Source organism: Myxocyprinus asiaticus, chromosome 49 (assembly GCF_019703515.2).
Source record: "Myxocyprinus asiaticus isolate MX2 ecotype Aquarium Trade chromosome 49, UBuf_Myxa_2, whole genome shotgun sequence".
Taxonomy (NCBI): domain Eukaryota; kingdom Metazoa; phylum Chordata; class Actinopteri; order Cypriniformes; family Catostomidae; genus Myxocyprinus; species Myxocyprinus asiaticus.
The window spans coordinates 9665973-9692297 of NC_059392.1; the positions used below are offsets into that span (position 1 = coordinate 9665973).

The 26325-nt window shown below is 38.4% G+C and overlaps 3 protein-coding genes across 11 annotated transcripts in view; 1 reads left to right on the top strand and 2 right to left on the bottom strand.

Annotated features, from left to right (window-relative positions):
• The window catches only part of LOC127438412 (rab GTPase-activating protein 1-like), a 131227-nt gene extending 121985 nt beyond the window's left edge, over positions 1–9242 (top strand). For all 5 annotated transcript variants that reach the window (XM_051693978.1, XM_051693981.1, XM_051693980.1 and 2 more), the window contains 6 exons: positions 289–399; positions 492–596; positions 1671–1754; positions 1980–2051; positions 3719–3916; positions 5955–9242. In XM_051693978.1, coding sequence (XP_051549938.1) covers positions 289–399; positions 492–596; positions 1671–1754; positions 1980–2051; positions 3719–3916; positions 5955–6107 — 723 coding nt within the window. In that variant the 3' untranslated portion in view covers positions 6108–9242. The remainder of the gene's footprint in view (positions 1–288; positions 400–491; positions 597–1670; positions 1755–1979; positions 2052–3718; positions 3917–5954) is intronic.
• Positions 7393–24162, bottom strand: LOC127438418 (interferon-induced protein 44-like). Of its 3 annotated transcripts, none has more exons than XM_051693998.1 (8): positions 14422–24162; positions 13689–14196; positions 13544–13598; positions 13268–13463; positions 13032–13184; positions 12718–12886; positions 12518–12618; positions 7393–12444 (listed from the first exon to the last, which is right to left on the bottom strand). In XM_051693998.1, the coding sequence occupies exons 2-8, from the start codon at positions 14167–14169 to the stop codon at positions 12259–12261; spliced, it is 1341 nt and encodes a 446-aa protein (XP_051549958.1). In that variant the 5' UTR covers positions 14170–14196; positions 14422–24162; the 3' UTR covers positions 7393–12258. The 3 variants fall into 3 exon arrangements, with proteins under 3 accessions (XP_051549958.1, XP_051549959.1, XP_051549957.1); XM_051693999.1 differs by having other exon boundaries at positions 13689–13901; positions 14422–14454; XM_051693997.1 differs by having other exon boundaries at positions 13689–24162.
• A 149-nt stretch (positions 24163–24311) lies between these two features.
• Positions 24312–26325, bottom strand: part of LOC127438417 (interferon-induced protein 44-like) — a 36041-nt gene continuing 34027 nt past the window's right edge. For all 3 annotated transcript variants that reach the window (XM_051693993.1, XM_051693995.1, XM_051693996.1), the window contains one exon: positions 24312–26311. In XM_051693993.1, coding sequence (XP_051549953.1) covers positions 26126–26311 — 186 coding nt within the window. In that variant the 3' untranslated portion in view covers positions 24312–26125. The remainder of the gene's footprint in view (positions 26312–26325) is intronic.

Genomic DNA, 26325 nt, shown 5'->3' on the forward strand with positions numbered 1-26325 from the left:
AAACTTTTCATGGGCAAATGTTTTTAATAACTATTTGTATGTGTCATTTTACTTTGTGTTGTATGTATGTATGTATTGTAAAATGGTAAGATTTGCACAATCATGTACTTTTCTAGATATTTCTGTTTATATGCAAGCGCTTAAGAAATTTCAGTTTGTAGCTTGTGCAAAGCCATTTGGGCGAGCTTTGCAGCCGTTCTGCCAGTATTTTGTCAGTCTCAGTTAATCTGTATGACCCATGCTTCTACAAAGCCGCAAAATAACAAATGATTGCAAATGTGTCTGCAGAGAGAAAACCGCCGTTTGCAGGAGGCCAGCATGCGTCTGGAGCAGGAGAATGACCATCTTGCTCATGAACTGGTAACCAGCAAGATAGCACTAAGGAATGACCTGGACCAGGTATTTTCCTTCTCAAAATTCACTTTAGTTACATTAAACTATGTACATTTGGCTCTTGTTTGGAGATTGTGTGATAAATGATGTGTCTGTAGGCGGAGGACAAAGCAGACGTTTTGAACAAAGAATTGCTCAACACCAAACAGCGTCTAGTAGTGACAGAGGAGGAGAAGAGAAGACAAGAGGAGGAGACGGCCCAGGTGCGATTTAAAATTCTTATTTTATATATATAATATATATACATACATACATACATACACATATATATATATATATATATATATATATATATATATATGTGTGTGTGTGTGTGTGTGTGTTTTGTTTTTGATGGCATGTCAAGTAAAAAAAAAAATAAAATTTAAATGTCTCGAGGCACCTGCGTTCTGTTCTTTTCTATTCATTGTGCTGCTTCTAGCTCTTTTAGTGCAAGAACGCATTCAGTGTGAATTGCCCCTAACTTGACAGACATAAATATTACCTCAAATTGTGCAGCTTGAGAGTGGTGAAAGATGTGACTTATCAGACTTTTAATATCTGCCTGGCAGGTGATAAAACTGGTGAAAAATATTTTCTTTCACTGACTCAGCAACCTGAGCCATATTTAGGGATTGTACTACAAAAACATCCTAACTCTAAATAAATCTGTATTTTTACTTATCTGTATAAAACCATGATGATCATAATCCTAATTTGAATTTGTCGGATCTTGAGATTTAGGCCTGGTCCACACTAATACGTTTTCGCCGTGGCCTTAGTGGCCATTCAGACCGAACATGTTATTGCGCTTAAAAGCTGGAGTAGGACAAATAGAAACGTGTCTCGAGACACTTTTTAAAAGTTGCCGTTCTTTTAAACCTAACACAGCATCTAAAAAAATGCAACATTCCTGTACGAGAAGCTAAATAAAAGCTGGACACGGCACAACGGTCAACGATGTCCATCTAGCACATGTTTGCATAGAAAAACAATTGAAAAACAGATTGACTGATTGAAATAAAATCCGTGTTTCTGTAAAATGGCCCCAAAATATCATCAAAACTTTTGTGTGGGCTGTTTTGACTTTAATTGCATAGCAACACAATTTGCGTTCTGAAACGAGAAAGCACCAACTTACATTTGTTTTCAGAAAAAGTTCAAATCTACTTAACTTTTTTTGATCATTTCAGACTATTTAGATTATTTCCCAATTTCCAAAGGATTTTATGTCTGATTTACTCAAATTTTAAATCAAACACTATTGATGTACTGACTCTTGAATTTTTGCTTTTCAGTTAAAGGAAGTTTTCAGAAGAGAGTTGGAGAAAGCCGAGTTAGAGATAAAGAAGACCACAGCCATCATAGCTGAATATAAGCAGGTATACCTGAGTATCTCATACAAATATCTCTAATTGTTTGGGCTTTAAAACACATAATCCACTAAATTCACCCCACATGTTTACCTCTGGGCGAATACATCATCACGTCTTCTGTGCAGTATTTATTGTGGTGTTCACATGAAGCTAGAATCTTGACTGTGGACAGAGTTATGAGTCTGACTAGAATGAGATAATGCCTGATAACAGGTCTTCTGCTTGTACTAGATATGTTCACAGTTAAGTACCAGGCTGGAAGAGCAGCAGGCATCTACAAAAGAGGAACTGGATATAGTCAAGGTGGGAAAGTTGTCTTTGAATACTTTGAATACATGGCTTGTTGGCTTATATGAGAGTACAGGTGCATCTCAATAAATTAGAATGTCGTGGAAAAGTTCATTTATTTCAGTAATTCAACTCAAATTGTGAAACTCGTGTATTAAATAAATTCAATGCACACAGACTGAAGTAGTTTAAGTCTTTGGTTCTTTTAATTGTGATGATTTTGGCTCACATTTAACAAAAACCCACCAATTCACTATCTCAAAAAATTAGAATACATATACCAATAAAAAAAAAACATTTTTAGTGAATTGTTGGCCTTCTGGAAAGTATGTTCATTTACTGTATATGTACTCAATACTTGGTAGGGGCTCCTTTTGCTTTAATTACTGCCTCAATTCGGCGTGGCATGGAGGTGATCAGTTTGTGGCACTGCTGTGGTGGAATGGAAGCCCAGGTTTCTTTGACAGTGGCCTTCAGCTCATCTGCATTTTTTGGTCTCTTGTTTCTCATTTTCCTCTTGACAATACCCCATAGATTCTCTATGGGGTTCAGGTCTGGTGAGTTTGCTGGCCAGTTAAGCACACCAACACCATGGTCATTTAACCAACTTTTGGTGCTTTTGGCAGTGTGGGCAGATGCCAAATCCTGCTGGAAAATGAAATCAGCATCTTTAAAAAGCTGGTCAGCAGAAGGAAGCATGAAGTGCTCCAAAATTCCTTGTTAAACGGGTGCAGTGACTTTGGTTTTCAAAAAACACAATGGACCAACACCAGCAGATGACATTGCACCCCAAATCATCACCGACTGTGGAAACTTAACACTGGACTTCAAGCAACTTGGGCTATGAGCTTCTCCACCCTTCCTCCAGACTCTAGGACCTTGGTTTCCAAATGAAATGCAAAACTTGCTCTCATCTGAAAAGAGGACTTTGGACCACTGGGCAACAGTCCAGTTCTTCTTCTCCTTAGCCCAGGTAAGACGCCTCTGACGTTGTCTGTGGTTCAGGAGTGGCTTAACAAGAGGAATACGACAACTGTAGTCAAATTCCTTGACATGTCTGTGTGTGGTGGCTCTTGATGCCTTGACCCCAGCCTCAGTCCATTCCTTGTGAAGTTCACCCAAATTCTTGAATCGATTTTGCTTGACAATCGTAAGGCTGCGGTTCTCTCGGTTGGTTGTGCATCTTTTTCTTCCACACTTTTTCCTTCCACTCAACTTTCTGTTAACATGCTTGGATACAGCACTCTGTGAACAGCCAGCTTCTTTGGCAATGAATGTTTGTGTCTTACCCTCCTTGTGAAGGGTGTCAATGATTGTCTTCTGGACAACTGTCAGATCAGCAGTCTTCCCCATGATTGTGTAGCCTAGTGAACCAAACTGAGAGACCATTTTGAAGGCTCAGGAAACCTTTGCAGGTGTTTTGAGTTGATTAGCTGATTGGCATGTCACCATAATCAACAATTTGAGATTTTTTGGTGGGTTTTTGTTAAATGTCAGCCAAAATCATCACAATTAAAAGAACCAAAGACTTAAACTACTTCAGTCTGTGTGCATTGAATTTATTTAATACACGAGTTTCACAATTTGAGTTGAATTACTGAAATAAATGAACTTTTCCATGACATTCTAATTTATTGAGATGCACCTGTATATGATGATATCAATTTATAATGTTCACCCAGGCTAAAGTGATGGCGTGTGAGCGCTGTAGGGAAGTGTTCAGCAAAGATGGACCCTTGCAGATGCCAGCGGTGACTCAAGACAACCGGGACTCTGACCTGGATGAGGAAAAGGACTCGCTCAAGGCCCAGCTCAGAGAGCTTGAACTGGAGCTGGCCCAAACCAAACTCCAGCTGGTGGAAGCCAAGTGCAAAATCCAGGTTAGGCTTCACAGCACCAGACCTTATGACATGATAGCAGTAAAGATTTAAAATTGCACTGAAAGGATAGTGAGACAGAATTGCTTTTAATTTTTAGCTTTAAACTGTTGGCATAAAATCAAACACATTTCATATGATAGCTTATGATGCTGACCACGTCTTGGTGATGTGAAATTAGTTCCGGCTAAATTCAGATAATGCAGTAGCAGTTTCTGTGGAAGTTTTTGAAGCCAACTCCAAAGAAATTAGAAGACAATTTAGCCACTTTTCCACCGAGCCGAGCAGTTCTCATTGCAAAGCTCCACCGATCCGGGCCAGTTGGCACAGTTACAGCTAAAGCACAAGAAAAACACGTCCCACGTTGCAAAAAGGAAACCAAAGAGAAAGCGAGAGGTTTACCATCATATGCTGACGGGTTGTGTACAAAATCTACACTTGTGTAGCGTTTTTCTTACTCTACACTCAAATCGCTTTACATAGTGAACAGGGGACTCCCTTCAACCACCACCAGTGTGCAGCATCCACCTGAATGATACAACGGCAGCCATAGTCCACCAGTACACTCACCAGCTATTGGTGGAGAGGGGAGAGTAGAGTGATAGAGCCAATTCATGGATGGGGATTATTAGGAGGCTTTGAATGATATGGGCCAATTTGGCCAGGCCATTAGGGTTACACCCCTACTCTAAGTTTATTGAAAAAAAAATGTATTTGCTATTGCTTTAAAGAATACATGAATATCTTTTGAAAGTTTAATTTCAGGAACAACTATTTGTTCTTTCTGTAGCACTATATAAATTTGTAACCAAAACGTGTTTCCCAGCAGACAGATAAAAACTTGTGCACCATGACTAAGTGAAATTGTCCTACACTACGTCTAAATTAATAAAAAACAATTGAAAACTGCGTTTCCGTTTTTGAAACGCTCTCCGTCTACACTGCCGTTTTCCAAAAGTTTTTCGACCACACTGAAACGTCTGAAAACTCTTAAATCCCCTTACAGTGCATGCCAAAAATCACCTTTCCTGAAACGCAATTGTCCTCGCCTTCTGTCGACGGAAAGCAATTCCGAGTTAACTTCCCGTCGGCTTTGAAGGAATGCAATCTGAAGGTTGTACAAAGAGCATTTAACTTCAAAAACACTATTAAAGTGGGTATATCAGACACAACAATGCCGCTACAACATGGACCGCCATCTTGATTGTTTTGGTTGCAACAAATACGTCATCATTTTCAGATATCTCTGTTTTCCCCATCCACACTACATCGCAAAGACGCTGTTTTCAAATGTATCCACTTGGGAGAGTTTTTTGAATAGCTCTATTTCGCTGTCAAAAACGCCATCTCAGTGTGGATGGAAGGCTAAAACGTAGAGAAAAATATGCATTTTCAAACTAAAGTGTATTAGTGTGCAAAATTTGTACATTTTGTAATTTGTAACTACTAGTAACTCGTCATAAGTCGCTGATTGTTATTAGGTTACAACAGTAAACATTTTTAAAATCAATGTTCTGTTGATACAGTCTGTATCTTACTTTTACACGTATTAATTTCTCAGACGCTTTTATTCAGAGCAACTTAATGCTAAAGTGTACTTTGGTTGTCCATTTGCACAGCGCGCTATTTTGTCATCAGGACTCTCCGCATACGGCCCAGTTTTTCTAGATACTTGTATAGTCCGTGTCTTTGCGCCGTCATCTGCACATGCACCTGGAATGGACTGTACTAAAGAGTATCACAAAGCAGTCATAGTGTGCTTGCTTCAAATGTCCATATGGTCAAAAGAATATACTTTGAAAGGCTAGAGCGCTCGATTGTACTCTAGACGTAATGGCATGCAGAACGTGAAGTATATGAAGCATATTCAAAATTTTCGCTGGGAACCAAATCCATTACCTCAGCATTGCTAGCGCCATGCTCTACCAGTTGAACTACAGGAACTGTATGTCACCCCAAAAAAATGCTTAACCTGATTCTTAAAGTCGTTTACAGTAATGTTACAGTTACTTAAATTGTATTTGTTCATGTTGTGTTCCAGGAGCTGGAGCATCAGAAAGGAGTTTTGATGACTGAGGTCCAAGCTGCCAAAAACTCCTGGTTTAGTAAAACACTGGGCTCCCTCAAGAATTCAGCCAGTAACCAGTCACCCACCTCACCCAAAGAGGGCCAGTTGGACTCGCCAAGGACTTAACCAATGAAGTAGCCGGGCCTATTTGAGAAGAAAACAACCTCTAATGAACACTACTAGCAACACAACACGGCAATGCAGTATTCCCTCATATGCAGTAACTTGTGCATGAATCGGTGAGCAACATGAACAAACAGCTCCATCCAGACTGTAAGATCATTAGTTAGACACAATTAAGCTAGCTTCCTTAACTAGGTGCAGAGTCTTAGAAGTAACTTATAATGGTTCTAATATTACTGGTCATTTGGATGCTGGATCTTCATCACCATCATTGATTGCATCTGTAACTGAGTGGCAGTGGACCTAGTGGATAAAGACAGTACTACAGTTATAATTAAAGATAGTAAACAAAAAATTTTGTTCTAGCACCCAAATACATAAGAAATGGCCTTTAGACCACAAGTTTAAGGGAAAAAGCCTTCGTTTTGTTGTCTTTTGGTTGTTTTCTCATGGGATACTGCATTTTGCTACAAGTAAATATAAATCGCTAAACTTTATTGCCGTTTTTCTATATAGAAATAATAAATGTAATTGTTTTGTCATATGTGTGTATAATTAAATGTTGATTTTTATTTTAATCTTGTACAGTTCTGAAAGAGAAGTGCACTATTATTTTGTACAATTTTTGAATATGAATGTCATCTTTATATATGTCAAATACTTAAAAGCACAGAATCAATAATTGACCATGTATCCGTCCTTTCTCACTTTCCCGTTGCCATGGGCTGTTTTATGAATCAGTCCAGCCAAGCAACTCACAGTAACCAGGGTTAGTAGGGATTTTGCTTGAGATTGCTTGACATTGCAGTGGCCAAACAACATTGACCTGCCAAGTCCTTATTTTATAAACCAACAGTTAATAGGTACAGTTGAAGTCAGAAATTTACATATACCTTAGCCAAATACATTTAAACTCAGTTTTTCACAATTCCTGACATTTAATCTTAGAAATCATTCCATGTCTTAGGTGAGTTAGGATCACTTCTTTATTTTAAGAATGTGAAATGTCAGAATAATAGTAGAGAGAATTATTTATTTCAGCTTTTATCTCTTTCATCACATTCCCAGTGGGTCAGAAGTTTACATACACTTTGTTAGTATTTGGTAGCATTGCCTTTAAATTGTTTAACTTGGGTCAAATGTTTTGGGTAGCCTTCCACAAGCTTCTCACAATAAGTTGCTGGAATTTTGGCCCATTCCTCCAGACAGAACTGGTGTAACTGAGACAGGTTTGTAGACCTCCTTGCTCGCACACGCTTTTTCAGTTCTGCCCACAAACGTTCTATCAGATTGAGGTCAGGGCTTTGTGATGGCCACTCCAATACCTTGACTTTGTTGTCTTTGAGCCATTTTGCCACAACTTTGGAGGTATGCTTGGGGTTATTGTCCATTTGGAAGACCCATTTGCAACCGAGCTTTAAATTCCTGGCTGATGTCTTGAGATGTTGCTTCAATATATCCACATAGTTTCCCTCCTCATGATGCCATCTATTTTGTGAAATGCACCAGTCACTCCTGCAGCAAAGCACCCCCACAACATGATGCTGCCACCCCCATGCTTCATGGTTGGGATGGTGTTCTTCGGCTTGCAAGCCTCACCCTTTTTCCTCCAAATGTAACAGTGGTCATTATTGCCAAACAGTTCCATTTTTGTTTCATTAGACCAGAGGACATTTCTCCAAAAAGTAAGATCTTTTTCCCCATGTGCACTTGCAAATTGCAATCTGGCTTTTTTATGGCGGTTTTGCAGCACTGGCTTCTTCCTTGCTGAGCAGCCTTTCAGGTTATGTCAATATAGTACTCGTTTTTCTGTGGATATATATACTTGTCTACCTGTTTCCTCCAACATCTTCACAAGGTCCTTTGCTGTTGTTCTGGGATTGATTTGCACTTTTCGCACCAAACTACGTTCATCTCTAGGAGACAGAATGCATCTCCTTCCTGAGCGGTATGATGGCTGCGTGGTCCCATGGTGTTTATACTTGCATACTATTGTTTGTACAGATGAGCGTGGTACCTTCAGGCATTTGGAAATTGCTCCCAAGGATGAACCAGACTTGTGGAGGTCCACAATTTTGTATGAGGTCTTGGCTGATTTTTTTTGATTTCCCATGATGTCAAGCAAAGAGGCACTGAGTTTGAAGGTAGGCCTTAAAATACATCCAAAGGTACACCTCCAATTCAGAACACCGCCTATCAAAAGCTAATTGGCTAACTGTCTAAAGTCTTGACATAATTTTCTGGAATTTTCCAAGCTGCTTAAAGGCACAGTTAACTTAGTGTATGTAAACTTCTTTCACACTGTAATTGTGATATAGTCACTTAAAAGTGAAAAATCTGTCTGTAAGCAATTTTTGGACAAATTACCTGTCATGCACAAAGTAGATGTCCTAAACGACTTGCCAAAACTATAGTTTGCTAATATTAAACCTAAGTGTATGAAAACTTCTGACTTCAACTGTAAATAGGCCTATAGGCTGCTTAATGACAGATGCCATGCAGAAATCACAAACATATTAAGACTTAAAGAGAGAGTTCACCCAAAAATTAGAAGTCACAGTGACTTCAAAGCCATATTCCGTCAGTGTAGGACAATTTAATTTCTTCTGATATTTGTCAAAATGTCCATATTAATGTCTCTCACTGGTCCTCTTATAAAGTGTTGTATATTTCATTAGCGTAGTGTAATTTCAAATCTGCATGGCACTTATGCACTAACAAGTCATCCATATTGTTAACAAGCTTTATTTACATTATATTTGTCTACTATTTTGTCATTTCTGAGACTGTGATTTAAAGATGCCAAACTAATTATAGAAATTACGAAAGACAATGTCAGTTTAATATTAACTAATAATATCAAGTGCTGTTCTGTAGTTTATACAGACTGCTACAGGTGTTTTTATAATGAAGTATATGGGACAGAATACATTCCTTCTGTGTCCTGGACATTTACAAGTGTGAGTCAGGTTTATTGTCGGTTCATCAGTTTCACTGTTTCAGCCTGCTGATGTCATCTGTCTAGTAACTATCTGAAAGTGAATCTCTGATTCTTGGTCCTTAACATGTTTGACCACAAGACTGCTTCATTTGTTTCACACCTTTTGTTATTTCAATAAACAGTAACGGTATTCCCCAGTTTCTGTTATTTATCGTTGTTTGTTTGGCAAATACGAAATGAGGCCGTATCCAGGCAGTGCTTCAAAACAAAACTTGTACATTTTCAGTGACTGTTTATATGCACAGTCTTGCACCGATTATGCTTAATAAATCGATAACGTCATGTAAATGTCTTAAACGGTTTTCCTTTGTTGGGGTAAGATCATCAATGGTTTAAGCAAAAAGCAATCGACGCGGCTAGACTTTTAGATAAGCAGAGAATAAACCGATGATTTCATGTAAATGCAGTTATCTTGTTTTGTCATTTTTTGAATACGCTGATATTTGATTGTTATCTGCATATTGGTGTGCATGTAAATGCACTCAATGAGCGTGTTTACATGCACATTCTTTCACCGATTATGCTTAATAAGCCGACAACGTGTGTGATCATGTAAACGTAGGCTTATATAAATAAAACGATCAACATGGGTAGATTTTTGCCCATTACCCTGATTTCGTGTTGCATAACCGATGTTCTTGCCGGCTTATCCAGTGGACGCAAGTGTAGTGCGCATGCCTCTTCATGCATTGATGTCAAAAGCAGAGAATATCGATTTTTTGAAATCACATGTAAACGCGGTTTTTTTGCTTTGTCAGATTTTTTGAATAAGTCAATTTGTGATGGTTATCTGCCTATTAGTGTGCATGTAAACGCACTTATGGATTAAACATTTTACGAAAATCTATCTGTATACTAATACATTTTAAATTATTTAGTCACTAAACAGAGTGAAATCATTTCAAATCTGCATGGCTCTTATGCACTAACAAGTCATCCATATTGTGAACACTTTATTTTGATGTAAAAAAAAATAATAAAAATGTAATGTAGTAAAAAATAAAAACAACTTATAATCTTCAGACTAACCCTGACAAAAGTTACTAGATTTTTGATATTCCAAACCATTTCCTCTAGCACATGAAGCTGTATCTTGGCAATGCTTTGCAAATTGAAATTAAACTTGGTGGATGAGCTTGTTGACAATGTCCTGAGAATCTCTTTGAAGTTTCATTGTTTATTAATGTATGCAGAAATACAGCATTCAGGATGCTATAGAAACAGTACAACGCAGTCAAATAACACAGTGCAATAATGTTTATTAGCAGTAACATTTTTGACAGTTTTTGCTTTGATGCAAAAACCTCTTTCCTGAGTGGACTTCCATTAAGGCCAAAACCTACTCTATGCAAGTACGTGAACTCAGATGCTTCTAGCTAAACCTGCTCGATTTCACATAGTTGTGTTCCAAAATCTGTCCAACCGCAATTCACAACAAAGTGCAAGTACGTGTTGCATTGTCAACATTGCCACAAGGGGCGCAGTTGTAGACATTAACTGTCCGCTTTTACGGTGAGTTTCCAATTTCAGGCTATGACTATGGTCATCGCGGAGCAACAGATTTAAGAGAATATTGCTAAACAAATAAGTCAAAGTCAGTACATTTATAGCCAGTCTTGGGTGTAATGCATTACTAAGTAATTAATTACTGTAATGAAATTACTTTTTCATTGAAAAAAGTGAAGGGATTACTGTTTACAGTTACTTCTGATGTAATTGTGTTAAATACTGTATAGACTATAGAACAATTCTATATAAAACAATAGTGAATTTAAAATCGAAATTTAACGTCTAATGTTAAAATGTATGTTTTCTAATTTAACGCTGCCCCCTTAAATTCTTTGGCCAGTTAATGAATAATTTATTTCCTTGTATCCTTGTATTTTTCATCTGGTCGAGGTTGTTCAGGGTTTTAGAAAGTAATTAGTAATAAGTAATGCAATTACTTTTCAGACAGAGTAATTGGTACAGTAATCTAATTACACTGTAGAAGATGTAATTAGTAGTTAGTAATTACTTTTTTAGAGTAACTTAACCAACACTGTTTATAGCAACCTGAAAATTTACACATCCAGTTTAATGGCACAGACGTTTGAAAGTAACTATCGCCTATTGGTTACCATTACTAAGGTTTGTTCCCGCCACAGTAATGAAAGAACGCATGTTAACCCTTAAATGCAAGCTACAGACCTGAGGCATTTGTGTTCAATGTAGCACAATGTGCGTTTGACCACCAGTTGAGTCTTATAAAATTTAAGCGTGGAAGTAATGTATCCTGTTCTATTATTTGTTGCATTATCTCTTTGATATGAAAAATAAAACACCAAAATATAACATTTAATTTTCTAATTGTCTCAAATGCTTTAAAGGGGGGCCTGGGTAGCTCAGCGAGTATTGACACTGACTACCACCCCTGGAGTCGTGAGTTCGATTCCAGGGTGTGCTGAGTGACTCCAGTCAGGCCTCCTAAGCAACCAAATTGGCCCGGTTGCTAGGGAGGGTAGAGTCTCATGGGATAACCTCTTTGTGGTCGCTATAATGTGTGGTTCTCGCCTCGGTGGGGCGCGTGGTGAGTTGTGTGTGGATGCCGCGTAGAATAGCGTGAAGCCTCCACACGCGCTACATCTCCGCGGTAATGCGCTGAACAAGCCACATGATGAGATGCGCGGATTGACAGTCTCAGACGCAGAAGCAACTGAGATTCGTCATCCACCACCCAGATTGAGGCGAGTCACTACACCACCACGAGGACTTGGAGTGCATTTGGAACTGAGCATTCCAAATAGGGGAGAAAATGGTTTAAATATATTATACTATCTGGGCATTTTGCTGATCCATTTCTGATAGATATAAATGCCGGGTAGCTAAAGACCCGAGGTATGTAATAATGTTTGTCAAAACGCTCTTGCATTTAAGGGTTAAGCATGTTCAACCGAAACACGTGTTGGCAGTGTTCTGGCAAAGTGCTTGCATCTGTGTTTACGTACTTGCGTAGAGTATGTTTTGGCCTTAAAGCATGCATATTCTTGCACAGACTTGTTTGAATATGAAGTAGCCAGAATATCACAATCATCTGACTTAGTTACAAAGATTTGCTCATCTAGAAGAAAGCTTTCCTACCTATATCCCCAATAGTCAATATTAAATAAAACTTTATAAAGGGCTGCCTTCTATGGGTCTGACATCATCCAAATAGTCATCGGCAAAGCGAAGCATCTGCTGTAAAGCAGTGAGCAGCAGAACATCACAGTTGAGGTTCAGCTCCAACTCCTGGCTGTAGTTTTTCACTGGTAACACACATGACACAGGCACACCCAACCGAGAGCTCACCTCATGCACCTGCAGAACCAATACAAATCTATCAGTGCCACCTTGAGTCCTGTAGTAAACAGTCTATGTAATCATGTCTCACCTTTGTCTTGATGTAGGAACTGATATAAAGACTTTGAAGGTCTTTCTCCACAAGGGGACACGCCTCATCTACTTTTGTCATCAAGACGATCTGGGTAATGCCTGAAATTGTTTAGTTAAACTTAGTTTGACTGTCAACATTATTAGTCTTTAGCTGTGGAACATATAATGGTGATGTAAAAATATTGTTGGTTCATCTACCCAGTGAGTTCACTTTTCTTCGTATAGCAGTAAGTTTTTCCTCCAGTTTGTTAGACATAAGGGAGACTTTGGTGGCGTCTATCACGAACACCACACAGTGGATCTTTTCTTGTAGAGATGCAGATCTGGATGCCTTTTGCTCAGATTGAAATGGTGCCACAGGGTTGAACTGGATCAAGAAGATTTAGAGTGAAACCAACTTTTGATCAGCAATAAATACACACTTCCAATCCTTAACCATTAACCTGATCTTCAATTCACAATTCATTTTGGAGAGAACATTGAGGAAGTGACCACCTCTATGCGCAACTTACTTTATAACGGTCTGATATGTGACCTTGAAGAATGCTGCTGATGTCTTCAATATCCAATCCTGCTCCTGACTGCTCTTCTAATCCCATAGTGTCACATAATACAAATGACAATGGCTTTCCTTCACGACCATCTTTAACTGGATATGTGCGAAACTATCAAAAGACGACAGATTGTTGACATTGTTATCAACACCGACACTAGTCAGATTCAGACACCAGTCCTGTTAGTTCTGTACCTGTGTGGTCAGACTAGTGCCTGAAGATCCTGCCATGGCTTTGCTGGTCACGTGACCCATGAAGATGGAGTTAATGGAGTTGAAGAAACTGGACTTTCCGGCACCTACAGGACCGATCATTAGGATTCGAACCCTGCTCTCAGAGTTCATAAGGGGTTTATGGTTCTTGATGAATTCCATAAGTTCTCCTCTTCGTCTACAAAAGATATCTCAACTTTAGCTGAATGATCTCATATTACTTCATGAAAATAGCAATAGAGAGATTACAAGACATACTCGGTTGTCCACTGCACATTCCTCCATGGCTTCTCCTCAACTCTGACATGAGGGACTAGGAAACATTGAATACAGATTGTTAGAACTGTTATAAACTTAGAAGCTATAATTTAGTTTTTATATGATGATATTATTATGGACTTACCCTGCATCACTTTGTACACCTCACATTCACTGAGCTGAGTGTCATTCCCGTACATTGAGAGAGTAGTAATGCTGAATGCATTAACCCCTTGATTTAACACAACTGGCTGGTTGTTATAGCAAAAGTACAACTGTTGACCAAAGCTAGGCACTCCAGAGTCATCAAGACGTGCATTATGCCCACTGTTAAGTTTGACGCAGACAGGGATCTTGCCTTGAAAGCCAAATAAGAATATGTCCTCATCACCAACGTACTGCCCACTTTGAGCATAATCTACACTAGTGTATCCTCCAAAGATGTAGCCTGAGCTGTTGTAGGCTACAAGCAAGGTGGGACCCTGATGGTCACATCTCTGGTGGAAGGCTGAAGCATTATATCCATGAACAGATGCTTTATAGAGAAGACTCAGTTCCACATTCCCCAGCAAGGCACAAAGCTGCTTTCTTTTCTCTTCAGGTAAATTAGAAGTGAGATAATCCATGGTAACTTCTTTAGCTTTTCTTTTATGCTTTTTTGCAAAATAAGACAACGCAAATAACTTGAGCTTCACGCATTAATTTTTGAAGTAAACATACAGTCTTGGACAAAGAAGACTATAATCAGGGCCAGCACTAGCTATAAACAGAGTAGGCAATTGCTGCTACACAAACTAACCAAAATAGACTGAATACAAGAAATTAAAGGGTTTATTATAGAATATTTGTATATAATATTAAACATTTTATTAACTTACCTATCGTAGAACACTTGCTCTCTCTAAGAAACAATGAAGTGCTTCATGTTTTTCTTTAAAAGTTACACCCATGCCAAACCTGTTTGGTCACACTCTACCCATTTGTGTGATAAAAGGGAACAGGGACCCTGCTCTGCCCATACAAACAATGTGTCAAAATGATAACTTGTTCCACCTCTTGAACAACCTTTTGGTTATGTCATGAATCCCTCTTATTTTTTCAACACCTCCCCTCCAACCACCTGGCTCCATTATGGTATGTAACACCCTTTTTTTTACAATCTAGTCAATTCCCGATAAATAAAAACCTATCCTGTTTTTTTTTCCTAATTAGGTTTTCTGTTTCACTCGGAAATATGAGCCCCCCCAAGAAACTTATGATACCCCCACCCTGACTGACAGCGAAATGATCAACATTGCCCCTCCCTAAACATACAAGTGCCCAACCAAAATAAATTCTAGTACCGGCCCTGGTTGCAAACAGCATTATATGTTGACTTCAATGAATTCACTGGTCTCAGAAACACAAAGGGTGTTTGAAGGAAAACTATTTCAGAGGGAGAAGTTTAAAAAAAGGGTTTAATAGTTTGGACAAACAGACTAATAGATTGGTCAAGCAAGAATTAGCTGTTTGTGGTGTCAGAACCGTCTCTGGGATGTTAGGGAGGAAAACAGCAGCAGATGCCAGTTCAACTGATGTTGGCATGGCATGGAGATATTTAAGTAGTTTCTTCAACAGGTCCTGCACTCACTGAGCCTAGAAATTATGAATTTAGGATGCGTTCATTGAAAACAGATATGTCTGTTTTCAATGAATATGGATAGATATGTCTGTAACATATACTTTTTTTATTCCTGTTGCAACCAAGAAGTCCTAATAAAGGCGTCAAGGTTTGGCTGGTTAACATGGTCCAAATTGGCCCTGCTGGTTGAAGCCGTAACTAGACTAAAAGCACCAAGGTAAGGGCCAGTTTAGAGCTTGATGTTAGTGGACTCATGTATTCAGGTATTTAAAGATATAGACATCTGCTTATCTCACCATTTACTAAACAAAATTTCCAGCATCCCTCATCCACCATGCAGCTCCTCCTTTGCATGGTTGGTTCCCCTTACTGTTAGGTTATCTAATGTAGTGGTTTTAATGTGTTCTTTATTAAAACCATGACATACAGTGTGTAGTATTGTAGTAAACTATTAATACCTAATACCTATTATTAATAACAAAAAGCAAAGTTTTGGTTTTCAAAAGCTGTTTTATTGAAATATGGATTATATTTGATTAAGGAGCAGTCTCATCCAGGATAATACAGAAGGTATTAATTACCACTTCCTAGTTTTATTTAAAAAACAAAACAAATCAGGGTTAGAGTGGGCCTAAGGCACTTGTAATTGAAGTAAATGGAGCCAGTTATTTTAGGGTTCAAAGGCCAAAATATTTTGCTCCTATTTTTGTTAAAGCACTTCCATTAATTATTCCGTAAAAACGTGTATTATTTGACCTGGAAATTTGTTTAAATCATAATTTTTGTGGCGGGACTACTGTTCTAGGTGGATGAACTAAGTTATTCGTCACCAACGTACTTCCTGTTGACGGCGGCAGAACATCAACAACGTGTGTCATCACAGATCTGGTGTCAAGGTAAATATGTTGCAGACAGCTTTTATTTAGACTCTAAGAACAGTTTTTGACTGTTTTTTGTTTTTTTGTTTTTCTCGTCAGACATCATAAAACATACAGTATGTAGGAATTAAAGCTGTCAAAATGAACGTGTTAACGCATACGATTAAAGATTATTGCGTTAAGTTTTCTTAATACAAGGCTGTCTGAAATACTCTATTCTGATTGGTCAGTGGCACCATCTAATGGTCTGATATTTCTCTGTAACTACCTCACATCCACGTATCAGATCGCTCATCCGGGTATCTGAGCCATCTTTCCTGCTTCTCGTATCACACTACGATCTTTAAGCTAATTAAATAATTTAAACTCAAATCAATGTTTCATGTGCATTTATTTATTTGGAAAGTAGTCTTGTAATAAGATGCATAGTGAGCAGTCAGACGTTTATTAATGACAAAATAAACACCAGAAAGAACTCAGCTTAGCAGTTCAGCGATTTCGTTCTTCTCAAATTACATAATTTCAAACCAAATCAATATTTTATGTCCATGTATTTATGTATTTGGGCAGTAACTTCGTAATAAGGGGGATAATAATAATATTTATATATAAACCTAATTGCAATTAACGCATTTAACGTTAATACAGCATAAACACTTGTTGGAAGGGTGGAACCATTGCGATGTGTAGATGTGTCTGCCCAGAGTCATTGCACTGATGCACACACTACAACACACACACACAGCAGTGATTCAGTGTCAGTGATAAGATGATGGAGAAACAACCTCTTAAAGCTATTTGTTGTACAAAACAAGCTGTGACGAGGAGGAGGGTGGGTCCGGGCCGTGAGTCCGCCCGGCCGGCCCCCAATCAGGCTAATCAGCCAAGGAGAGGGATAAGGCCGAGCCGGATGCTGGATATCCCCTTTTCTCCCAATTTGCAATGCCCAATTCCCACTACTTATTAGGTCCTCATGGTGGCGCGGTTACCTCAATCTGGGTGGTGGAGAACAAGTCTCAGTTGCCTCCGTTTCTGAGGCCATCAGTCTGCGCATTTTATCACATGGCTCATTGTGCATGACGCCACGGAGAATCCGCATGTGGACTCGCCGTGATCCGTGCACAATTTACCCCATTGAGAGTCGAGAACCACTAATCGTGATCACAAGGAGGTTATCCCATGTGACTCTACCCTCCCTAGCAACCGGGCCAATTTGGTTGCTTAGGAGACTTGGCTGAAGTCACTCAGCACACCCTGGATTCGAACTCACGACTCCAGAGGTGGTAGTCAGCGTCAATACTCGCTGAGTTACCCAGGCCCCCGAAACAGTGTATATTTTAATGTTTTATGGACCGGTCCCATTTACTTCCATTGTAAGTGCCTTACTGGACACTTATTTCGAAAACATTTTCTGGTTATCAACATTATGCCTCGAATGCTTTCGGTAGAGCTTAATTTGTGAACCTTTGTGATCCTACAGTAAGATCTTAGCTCCGGACTGAGAGGGTCACTTGCTGCTGGTGACTTGAGAAATTGCCTCATAATTGTGGACTTTGAAAAATGTATACTTTTCTGTAGAACCAGAAGTCTGAGCTGTGGTGTTTCCACTCACCTTTGTATTTGAAGCTGTTTCAAGTTTACAATAACCTAGAAACAGCCATTTTGGGTTTATTGTTGAAAATCATATTTTTATATTAACTATGGAATAGCCAACATCGACTCTGGAATTGCCTCAACCATGCTGACAGCGTTTTTTAAAGGGAGTAAAGACAGGCCATTCAGAATTTTGCATTGTATACTATTTTGTTTATTTTTATAATATATTCATTCTTATACAAGCCCTAATTCAATATTGCCAGTTTTTCCAATATTACCAATACTGAGTCTTTGTGGTATTTCAGTTACATTGTAAGAAATGAAATGTTGGAAGAAATTAGATGCGGACAAACTTTGTCTAACCTTTTTTTAAACATGGCTTAGTCAGTACTTCCATGAGAAAATCATCTGTTTTGTGACTTTAAATTCTGTTACTTTATCTGGGATAGTATCATTCTGAGCTGCATGGTGGAAAAGAGGTTAAAAACATGGATCTTAATGAATTCTCAGTACTCTTAGCTAACCACAATATTGATGATTTTACATTCTACACATGGAGTATAAAATAAATAATAATACATTTCTTAATTTACTTGCCCATTCAGAGCACGTTTGAGTGAGTTGCTGAGTGCAAGTAACAGTGGAAAAGCTCTGTGCATCCATCAATTAAAATACTCTGTGAATTAAATTTAGTCATTAGTAATATTAGTTATTTGGTGTGTATTTCATTTTCATTGCTGCTCGATTTAGCATGTGGGTGTTTGAATGGAAGGATTCAACAATCAAAGCTGTAATTGACCATACACCAATAATGAAAGTTTCTCGTCTTCATCCATCTCCAGAATTAAAATGCATGAAAGGAAGTTTATCCACTTTCCATCCCAGATCAGCGCAACAGTTTCAGAATCTGTGTGTACAACAGTGACACAGTTATGAGTAATGGCGTAGATTTGGTTTGACACTAAAGTGTCACTGCTTAATTGCTTAATCTATCTATCTGAGTTACTACTAACACTGGGAAATAATGCAAGTTTAATTTATCCTTAAGATATAATAATAACAGGACTGCATCAGAAAGCTGGTGCCCCGAGGCCTCACTAGACCATAATCCATCCCTGATCAGGGCATCCATCAATTGAAGGTACGCAAGGCTTTCAGTGTGAACAACCACGTTGATTAATGCGAGCTATTCAGTTAACATGTGTTAAGATGTGTTTTTGCTAAATTGTTTTATTGATAGTTGTGGGATTGAATTGCAAGGAAGTAGCTAACTAACTATACACTGCTTGGCAAAAAAAAAACTAATATTTTATTGGACCGCCTTTAGCTTTGATTACAGCGTGCATTCGTCGTGGCATTGTTTCGACAACCTTATGCAACATCACAACATTTATTTCCATCCAGAGTTCATTTTTGTCTGAGATCTTGTATTGATGACGGGAGAGTCGAACCACTCCGTAAAGTCTTCTCCAGCACATCCCAAAGACTTTCAATGGGGTTAAGGTCAGGACTCTGTGGTGGCCAATTCATGTGTGAAAATGATTCCTCATGCTCCCTGAACCACTCTTTCACAGTTTGAGCCCGATGAATCCTTGCATTGTCGTCCTGCTGTCAGGGAAGAAAAAATCCATTGATGGGATAACCTGGTCATTCAGTACATTCAGGTTGTCAGCTGACTTAATTTTATTGCCACATAATGTTGCTGAGCCTAGACCTGACCAGTTGAAGCAACCCTAGATCATAACACTGCCTCCAGAGGCTTGTACAGTGGACACTATGCATGATGGGTGCATTGCTTCATACGCTTCCCTTCTTACCCTGACGCACCCGTCGCTTTGGAATAGGGTAAATCTGGACTCATCAGACCACATGACCTTTTTCCATTGCTCCACAGTCCAATCTTTATGCTCCTTAGCAAATTGAAGTCATTTTTTCCGATTAGCCTCACTAACAAGTGGCTTTCTTGTGGCCAAACAGCTGTTTAGTCCCAATCCTGTAAATTCTCATCACATTGTGCATGTGGAAATTTACTTACTTTCACTATTAAACATAGCCGTGAGTTCTACTGTTGATTTATTACGATGTGACTTCAAGCATTTTAGTGATCTCCAACCAGGATCATTCAAGATTTTTTTTCCAACCAAATTTCTTCCGCAAAGCTGACGGTTCATCACTATCCTTCCAGGTTTTAATAATGCGTTAGACAGTTCTTAACCCAATTCCAGTGATTTCAGCAATCTCCTTAGTTGTTTTCTTTGCTTGATGCAGGCCAATAATTTGCCCCTTCTGAAACACAGTAACATCTTTTCCACGACCACGGGAGATCTTCCGACATGGTTGTTTAAGAAATGAGAAGCTACACACTGCATCAGTTAGGTTTAAAAGAATTGTTGCCAGCTGAAACATATTAATCACTGCAATAATGATCCAATCATAGGCTCTTAAGTATCTGCTTATTTAAATCCAAACGGCAACTTTTATTTTTTGGCCAGGCAGTGTAGTATAGCTGGAGTGTTATTAGCTAGAATACAGTACTATCCTACCTTCTTATGAGTACAGGTTTTATTTGTTTTTTACAATCCCTCTTCACCCAGCGATGCAAAATTGTCTGCTGGGCAGCGCTTCTCTTCATCTTGTCATGATCGAGGGGGAGCTTCAGTGTATCTCACAGACTCACAGTCATGCCATTGCCTTACTGGCCAGTAACTCATACTCAATATTTTTCAATGTTGATTAAAAATATGTAAATAAGAACAGACACATGATTGGGAGGGGACCATTAACCCCCTTCAGAGCAAATCTACGCCAGTGGTTATGAGATATGTAATGACTGAACATGGGTTGATGGTGATAGGAAGGGCCATCCTTAGGATCAGGCCCCTCACATCGATCCTCTAATGGATATCAAACAATTGCAAACACAACAAGTCTTATCAAAAAACAAATATTTTTGTCAAATATATTTGTGGAACAATTATTGGCACCCTTTTATTCAATACATTGTGCAACCTCCCTTTGCCAAGATAACATCTCTGAGACTTCCTGGATCTGAGACCATTCCTCCATACAGAATTTCTCCAGATTCTTCGAATTCTGAGGTCCAAGTTAGTGGACACTCCTCTTCAGGTTTTCTATGGGGTTCAGGTCAGGGGACTTGGACGGCCATGGCAGGACCTTGATTTTGTGGTCAGTGAACCATTTTTGTGTTGATTTTGATGTTTGTTTTGGATCATTGTCCTGCTGGAAAATCCAACCACAGCACATTTTAAGCTTTCTAGCAGAGGCAGTCAGGTTTTTATTTTTTTATCTGTTGGTATTTGATAGAGTCCATGATGACATGTATCCGAACAAGATGTCCAGGACCTCTGGCATAAAAACAGACCCACAACAATAAAAATTCACCACCATATTTAACCGGCATGGGGTACTTTTCCATATATGGCTAACTCTCTGTGTGTGCCAAATCCATCTCTGGTGTTTGCTGCCAAAAAGCTCTATTTTTGTTTTATCTGACCATAGAACCGGTCCCATTTGAAGTTCCAGTAGTGTCTGGCAAACTGAAGATGCTTGAGTTTTGTTGGATAAGAGCAGAGGCTTTTTTCATGAAACCCTCCAAAACAACTTCTGGTGATGTAGGTGACTTCTGATTGTAGTTTTGGAGATTTTCTGTCCCCAAGACCCAACTAATTCCTTTAATTCTCCAGCTGAGATCCTTGAAGAATTTTTGGCAACTCTAACCATCCTCCTCACCGTGCGTGGATTCCAGGCCGATTCTTAACATCTCCAGTTGATTGGAACTCCTTAATTATTGCCCTGATGGTGAAAATGGGCATTTTCAATGCTTTAGCTATTATCTTATAGCCACTTCCTGTTTTGTGAAGCTCAACAACATTTTGCCGCACATCATATTTATATTCTTTGGTCTTACCCACTGTGATGGATGACTAAGAGAATTTGGCTTGTGTGTTACCTCATATTTATACCCATGTAAAAAAGGAAGTCATGAACAATGAACAATGGCCACTTTGGCCATTACATGTTGGTCAGATGGTCCTATTCCTGTCTAAATGGGCAGTTTTTGGCTATAAGTTGACTAGACATTATGCCGTTAAAACTCTGGCTCTGTGAGATTACATATTTGCTGTACATTCTGTATATGTTCAATGTTAAAGACTGCATGAAATCAAAATGGTAGTTTTATGAATTTAGTCCATGTGTTTTAGTCCATCTTTGAAGCCATCTATATGCTAGTATACTCTTAAAATCTGGCAAAGTACTCTTTTATCAGATATACACATTTAAAATGTACAGTCTTTCTCTTTCTGGAAAACAATCCAAAAAGTACTGCACTTGCACTCATGGACGTGTAAAAAATGTTGTCTAATAAAATGCTTGATAGAATGACAAAGTATTAAGAAGATCTCACTGTACATTTGGCAACAGTAGGTCGGAAGTTCTTTAACTGTAATCAGTCTGTGCTTACCATAATTTTAATCACTGCCCCCAGTGGCCAAAGCTGGAAGTTTTCCAGATAAAATGTCCACAGAGTGGCACCAAAAGCAAGTTCTAAAGTGAGTTGTTTTTAATTGTAAATAATCAACAGGAATACATATTTTATTAACCATATGCCCTAACCAAAACCCCAACCCTAAACCTAACCATCAGTGCAGTAAAAATGTAATTCAAGAGCAAAAATGAAACCTACGAATCGCGCTCATAATTTATTATGTGAAGGCGATTACTTCCTGGTTTCCACGAGACCAGAACTTGTGTCTATGAGGCTGCTCGCAACACACTATCATTAGTGCACATTCAGCCTTGTATAATACAGTTGTGCTCAAAAGTTTGCGTGCCCTTGGAGAACTGGTAATATATGTACCATTTTAAAGAAAACATGAGTGAGCAGGTAAAACACATTTCTTTTATTTCTTATGGGATTCATATTCAACTGTAGGTTATAACAGAATGGCACAATCATAAAACAAAACATGGCAACAAAGAAAAAAATGAAATGACCTCTGTTCAAAAGTCTGCATACCCTTAGTTCTTAATACTGTGTATTGCCCCCTTTAGCATCAATGGCAGCGTGCAGTCTTTTGTAATAGTTGTCTATGAGGCCCCAAATTCTTGCAGGTGGTATAGCTGCCCATTCGTCTTGGCAAAATGCCTCCAGGTCATGCAAAGTCTTTGGTTGTCTTGCATAAACCGCACGTTTGAGATCTCCCCAGAGTGGCTCGATGATATTAAGGTCAGGAGACTGTGATGGCCACTCCAGAACCTTCACCTTTTTCTGCTGTAACCACTGGAGGGTCAACCTGGCCTTGTGCTTAGGGTCATTGTCGTGCTGGAAAGTCCATGAGCGTCCCATGCGCAGCTTTCGTGCAGAAGAAAGCAAATTGTCTGCCAGTATTTTCTGATAACATGCTGCATTCATCTTGCCATCAATTTTCACAAGATTCCCTGTGCCTTTAGAGCTCACACACCCCCAAAACATCAGTGAGCCACCACCATGCTTCACAGTGGGGATGGTATTCTTTTCACTATAGGCCTTGTTGACCCCTCTCCAAACATAGCGCTTATGGTTGTGACCATAAAGCTCTATTTTGGTCTCGTCACTCCAAATTACAGTGTGCCAGAAGCTGTGAGGCATGTCAAGGTATTGTCAGGCATATTGTAACTGGGCTTTTTTGAGGCATTGGTGCAGTAAAGACTTCTTTCTGGCAACTCGACCATGCAGCTAATTTTTGTTCAAGTATTGTCGTATTGTGCTCCTTGAAACAACCACACCGTCTTTTTCCAGAGCAGCCTGTATTTCTCCTGAGGTTACCTGTGGGTTTTTCTTTGTATCCCAGACAATTCTTCTGGCACTTGTGGCTGAAATCTTTCTTGGTCTACCTGACCTTCCACTTCTTAATAAGTGACTGAACAGTACTGACTGGTATTTTCAAGGCTTTGGATCTCTTTTTATATCCTTTTCCATCTTTATAAAATTCCATTACCTTCCATTATGCTCAGTGCATCCACGTGAGAGCTAACAAACTTTGTCTCATTGACTATTTATACACAGACATTAATTGCAATTTAAAAAGCCACAGGTGTGGGAAATTAACCTTTAATTGCCATTTAAACCTGTGTGTGTCACCTTGTGTGTCTGTAACAAGGCCAAACATTCAAGGGTATGTAAACTTTTGACCAGGGCCATTTGGGTGATTTCTGTTATAATTATGTTTTAAAAAGGAGCCAAACAACTATGTGATAATAAATGGCTTCATATGATCACTATCCTTAAATAAAAGACAGTTTTTTTGAATGATCAGTCATATTTTCAAAATCAATGCCAAAATGTCACAATTTCTGCCAGGGTATGCAAACTTTTGAGCACAACTGTATATATTTTACCTGTACACAGCGCCCCCCAGAAAATGATTGGAACACTGAGTAATAGCAAATACAACACCCACAAATAAAATAGAAAACAAAATACCCACATAGAGAGAGAGAGAGAGAGTAAAAACAAGAACAGGATGTTTAAAGGAACTTTTAAATGCAGGACTCCAAACAGAAGACTGACTCAAAGTAGTCTATTTGAACAGGATCACTGCTGCATTTGTGTCTCAAAATGTCTAAAGGTCTCTAAACAGACTTTATAGCCAAGAAATAACAGAGAAAATAGTCATATCCAAATAGTCTTACTTTATTAGTTGTGACACAGAGAATAAAGTGACAGCAGCCTAATAATCATAACTATTAAAGACAAGGATTCACAATCCATTCATATATATCAAAGCATAGAAGATTAGAAACAGTAGTTTAAATCTACAGAAAACATAGGTCAAAGAAAAAAGTTTACACATTTAACTCTACAAAAGGATTTAATAGTAAAATGTAAACTTTTCTTAGCTTGATGAAATCCTAAATATAATATGTATTTATTACAACCTTAAAATTGTGTCTCTTTCAGTATTGGTTTTACTGTTACAACATTAAAGGGATAGTTCACCCAAAAATGAAAATTATTTTGTTATTTACTCCCTCATGCCATCCCAGATATGTATGACTTTCTTTTGCAGAATACAAAGATTTTTTTAGAAGAATATCTCAGCTCTGTTGGTCCATACAATGCAAGTCAACAAGGTTCAAACCCTTGAAGCTCGAAAAAGGCAGCATAAAAGTAATCCATTCAACTCTTGTGCAAAGATTACATCATTTGATGTTCGTGAACAAGTTATCTTCTTGTATGTCAACATAAGTTTGTAAACATGACATTTCATGACTTTGAAATTGTTACACACAATAGTATATAATGGAAAACTATAGAGTGTAAAATTAAATATTGTTCTTTATTCACTTAGCCTACATTTTGCATGCTTACCGTTAGCCGATTAGTTTAGCATATACCCCACACAAGTACCCTAAACGTCAATCCTTAGTGTAATTAGGCTACTTCAGTGTTAGATATGGAAATAATATTTTCTATTCATATATGGGGAAAAAATGGGGAACGTCTTGTAATGATGTTCAATTAAGCGTTCATATTTACCAATAGTTTTGGGACAACAAGATACATATAAAGTGTAATGTTAAAGAATGTAAATCAAGATTTTGCTCCCAATTTGTTTCATTGCGCAAAGTATGGGAAGGCACGCAATACACACCAGATGATTTTAATTGCAAATATGTATGTACTTAGTTTAACTTTTCTATTTAAATTATAAAATTATATTACTTATACAGAACATAATACAACAAAACATGCATCATTACAAAATTAATTCAACAGAATTACTGAACCACAAGAAAAATTAAATAATATATTACATAAGATCTAGTTCAATCAGTATGCACGACTCAAGGAGTCCTAATTAGCTACAACAAGTTATCCCAAAAACATGATAGCTTTTTGTTGAAGCATTACAAAATGGCTACGCCCTGGCAACTTGATTAACCGGGCGGACACTATTGATCACAACATTGGAGTCAAAGGGTATCATCAAATGATTGGAGACAATTACCTCTCAGTACATTCCCACATATAAGTTATCTGCCCCCGATCTCAAGCAAACATAAGGTTCATGAGAGCATTTTGTCTCGCACCCTAAACCGCAAGTAATTTATCACATTGTGCAATGGCTGCAAATATCATTTTGTACCAGTTTCCTCAGAAATTACAGTTTTGTTTTCTTAAACACATGGGATGGAAACGGTGCTTTATTCACAAATTGTTTTTGCGGTATTCCGATTTTTTGCATAAATTCAGAACTTCTATGGAAACACGACTTGATTATAACATACACAAACTAGTTTTTCTCATCATATTCCTGTAGCGATTGGTATGATTATGAAACAGACAGAAAATACAAACAGTCTACAGAAAATTGATTATTGTGCTGGTCTAGAAGAAAGCTTAACCATATGTATTCTAAGCGAAGCCAATATGAATCAGACAAATTTGGCCTAAGCCACATAAACTGAAAAAGCATTTGCACTTTATAAGGGGTTGCCCTCCACTGGACGAATATCATCCAAATAGTCATCAGCAAAGCGAAGCATCTGCTGTAAAGCAGTGAGCAGCAGAACATCACAGTTGAGGTTCAGCTCCAACTCCTGGCTGTAGTTTTTCACTGGTAACACACATGACACAGGCACACCCAACCGAGAGCTCACCTCATGCACCTGCAGAACCAATA

What these genes read in the sequence shown, in the direction of transcription:
- LOC127438418 (XM_051693998.1), bottom strand. Translation starts at nt 14,169, where the DNA reads ATGGATTATCTCACTTCTAATTTACCTGAAGAGAAAAGAAAGCAGCTT. An exon ending in AATGTGCAGTGGACAACCGA is followed by an intron (nt 13,464 to 13,543) that starts GTATGTCTTGTA and finishes TATCTTTTGTAG; the next exon opens with ACGAAGAGGAGAACTTATGG. An exon ending in AAGAAAAGTGAACTCACTGG is followed by an intron (nt 12,619 to 12,717) that starts GTAGATGAACCA and finishes AAACAATTTCAG; the next exon opens with GCATTACCCAGATCGTCTTG.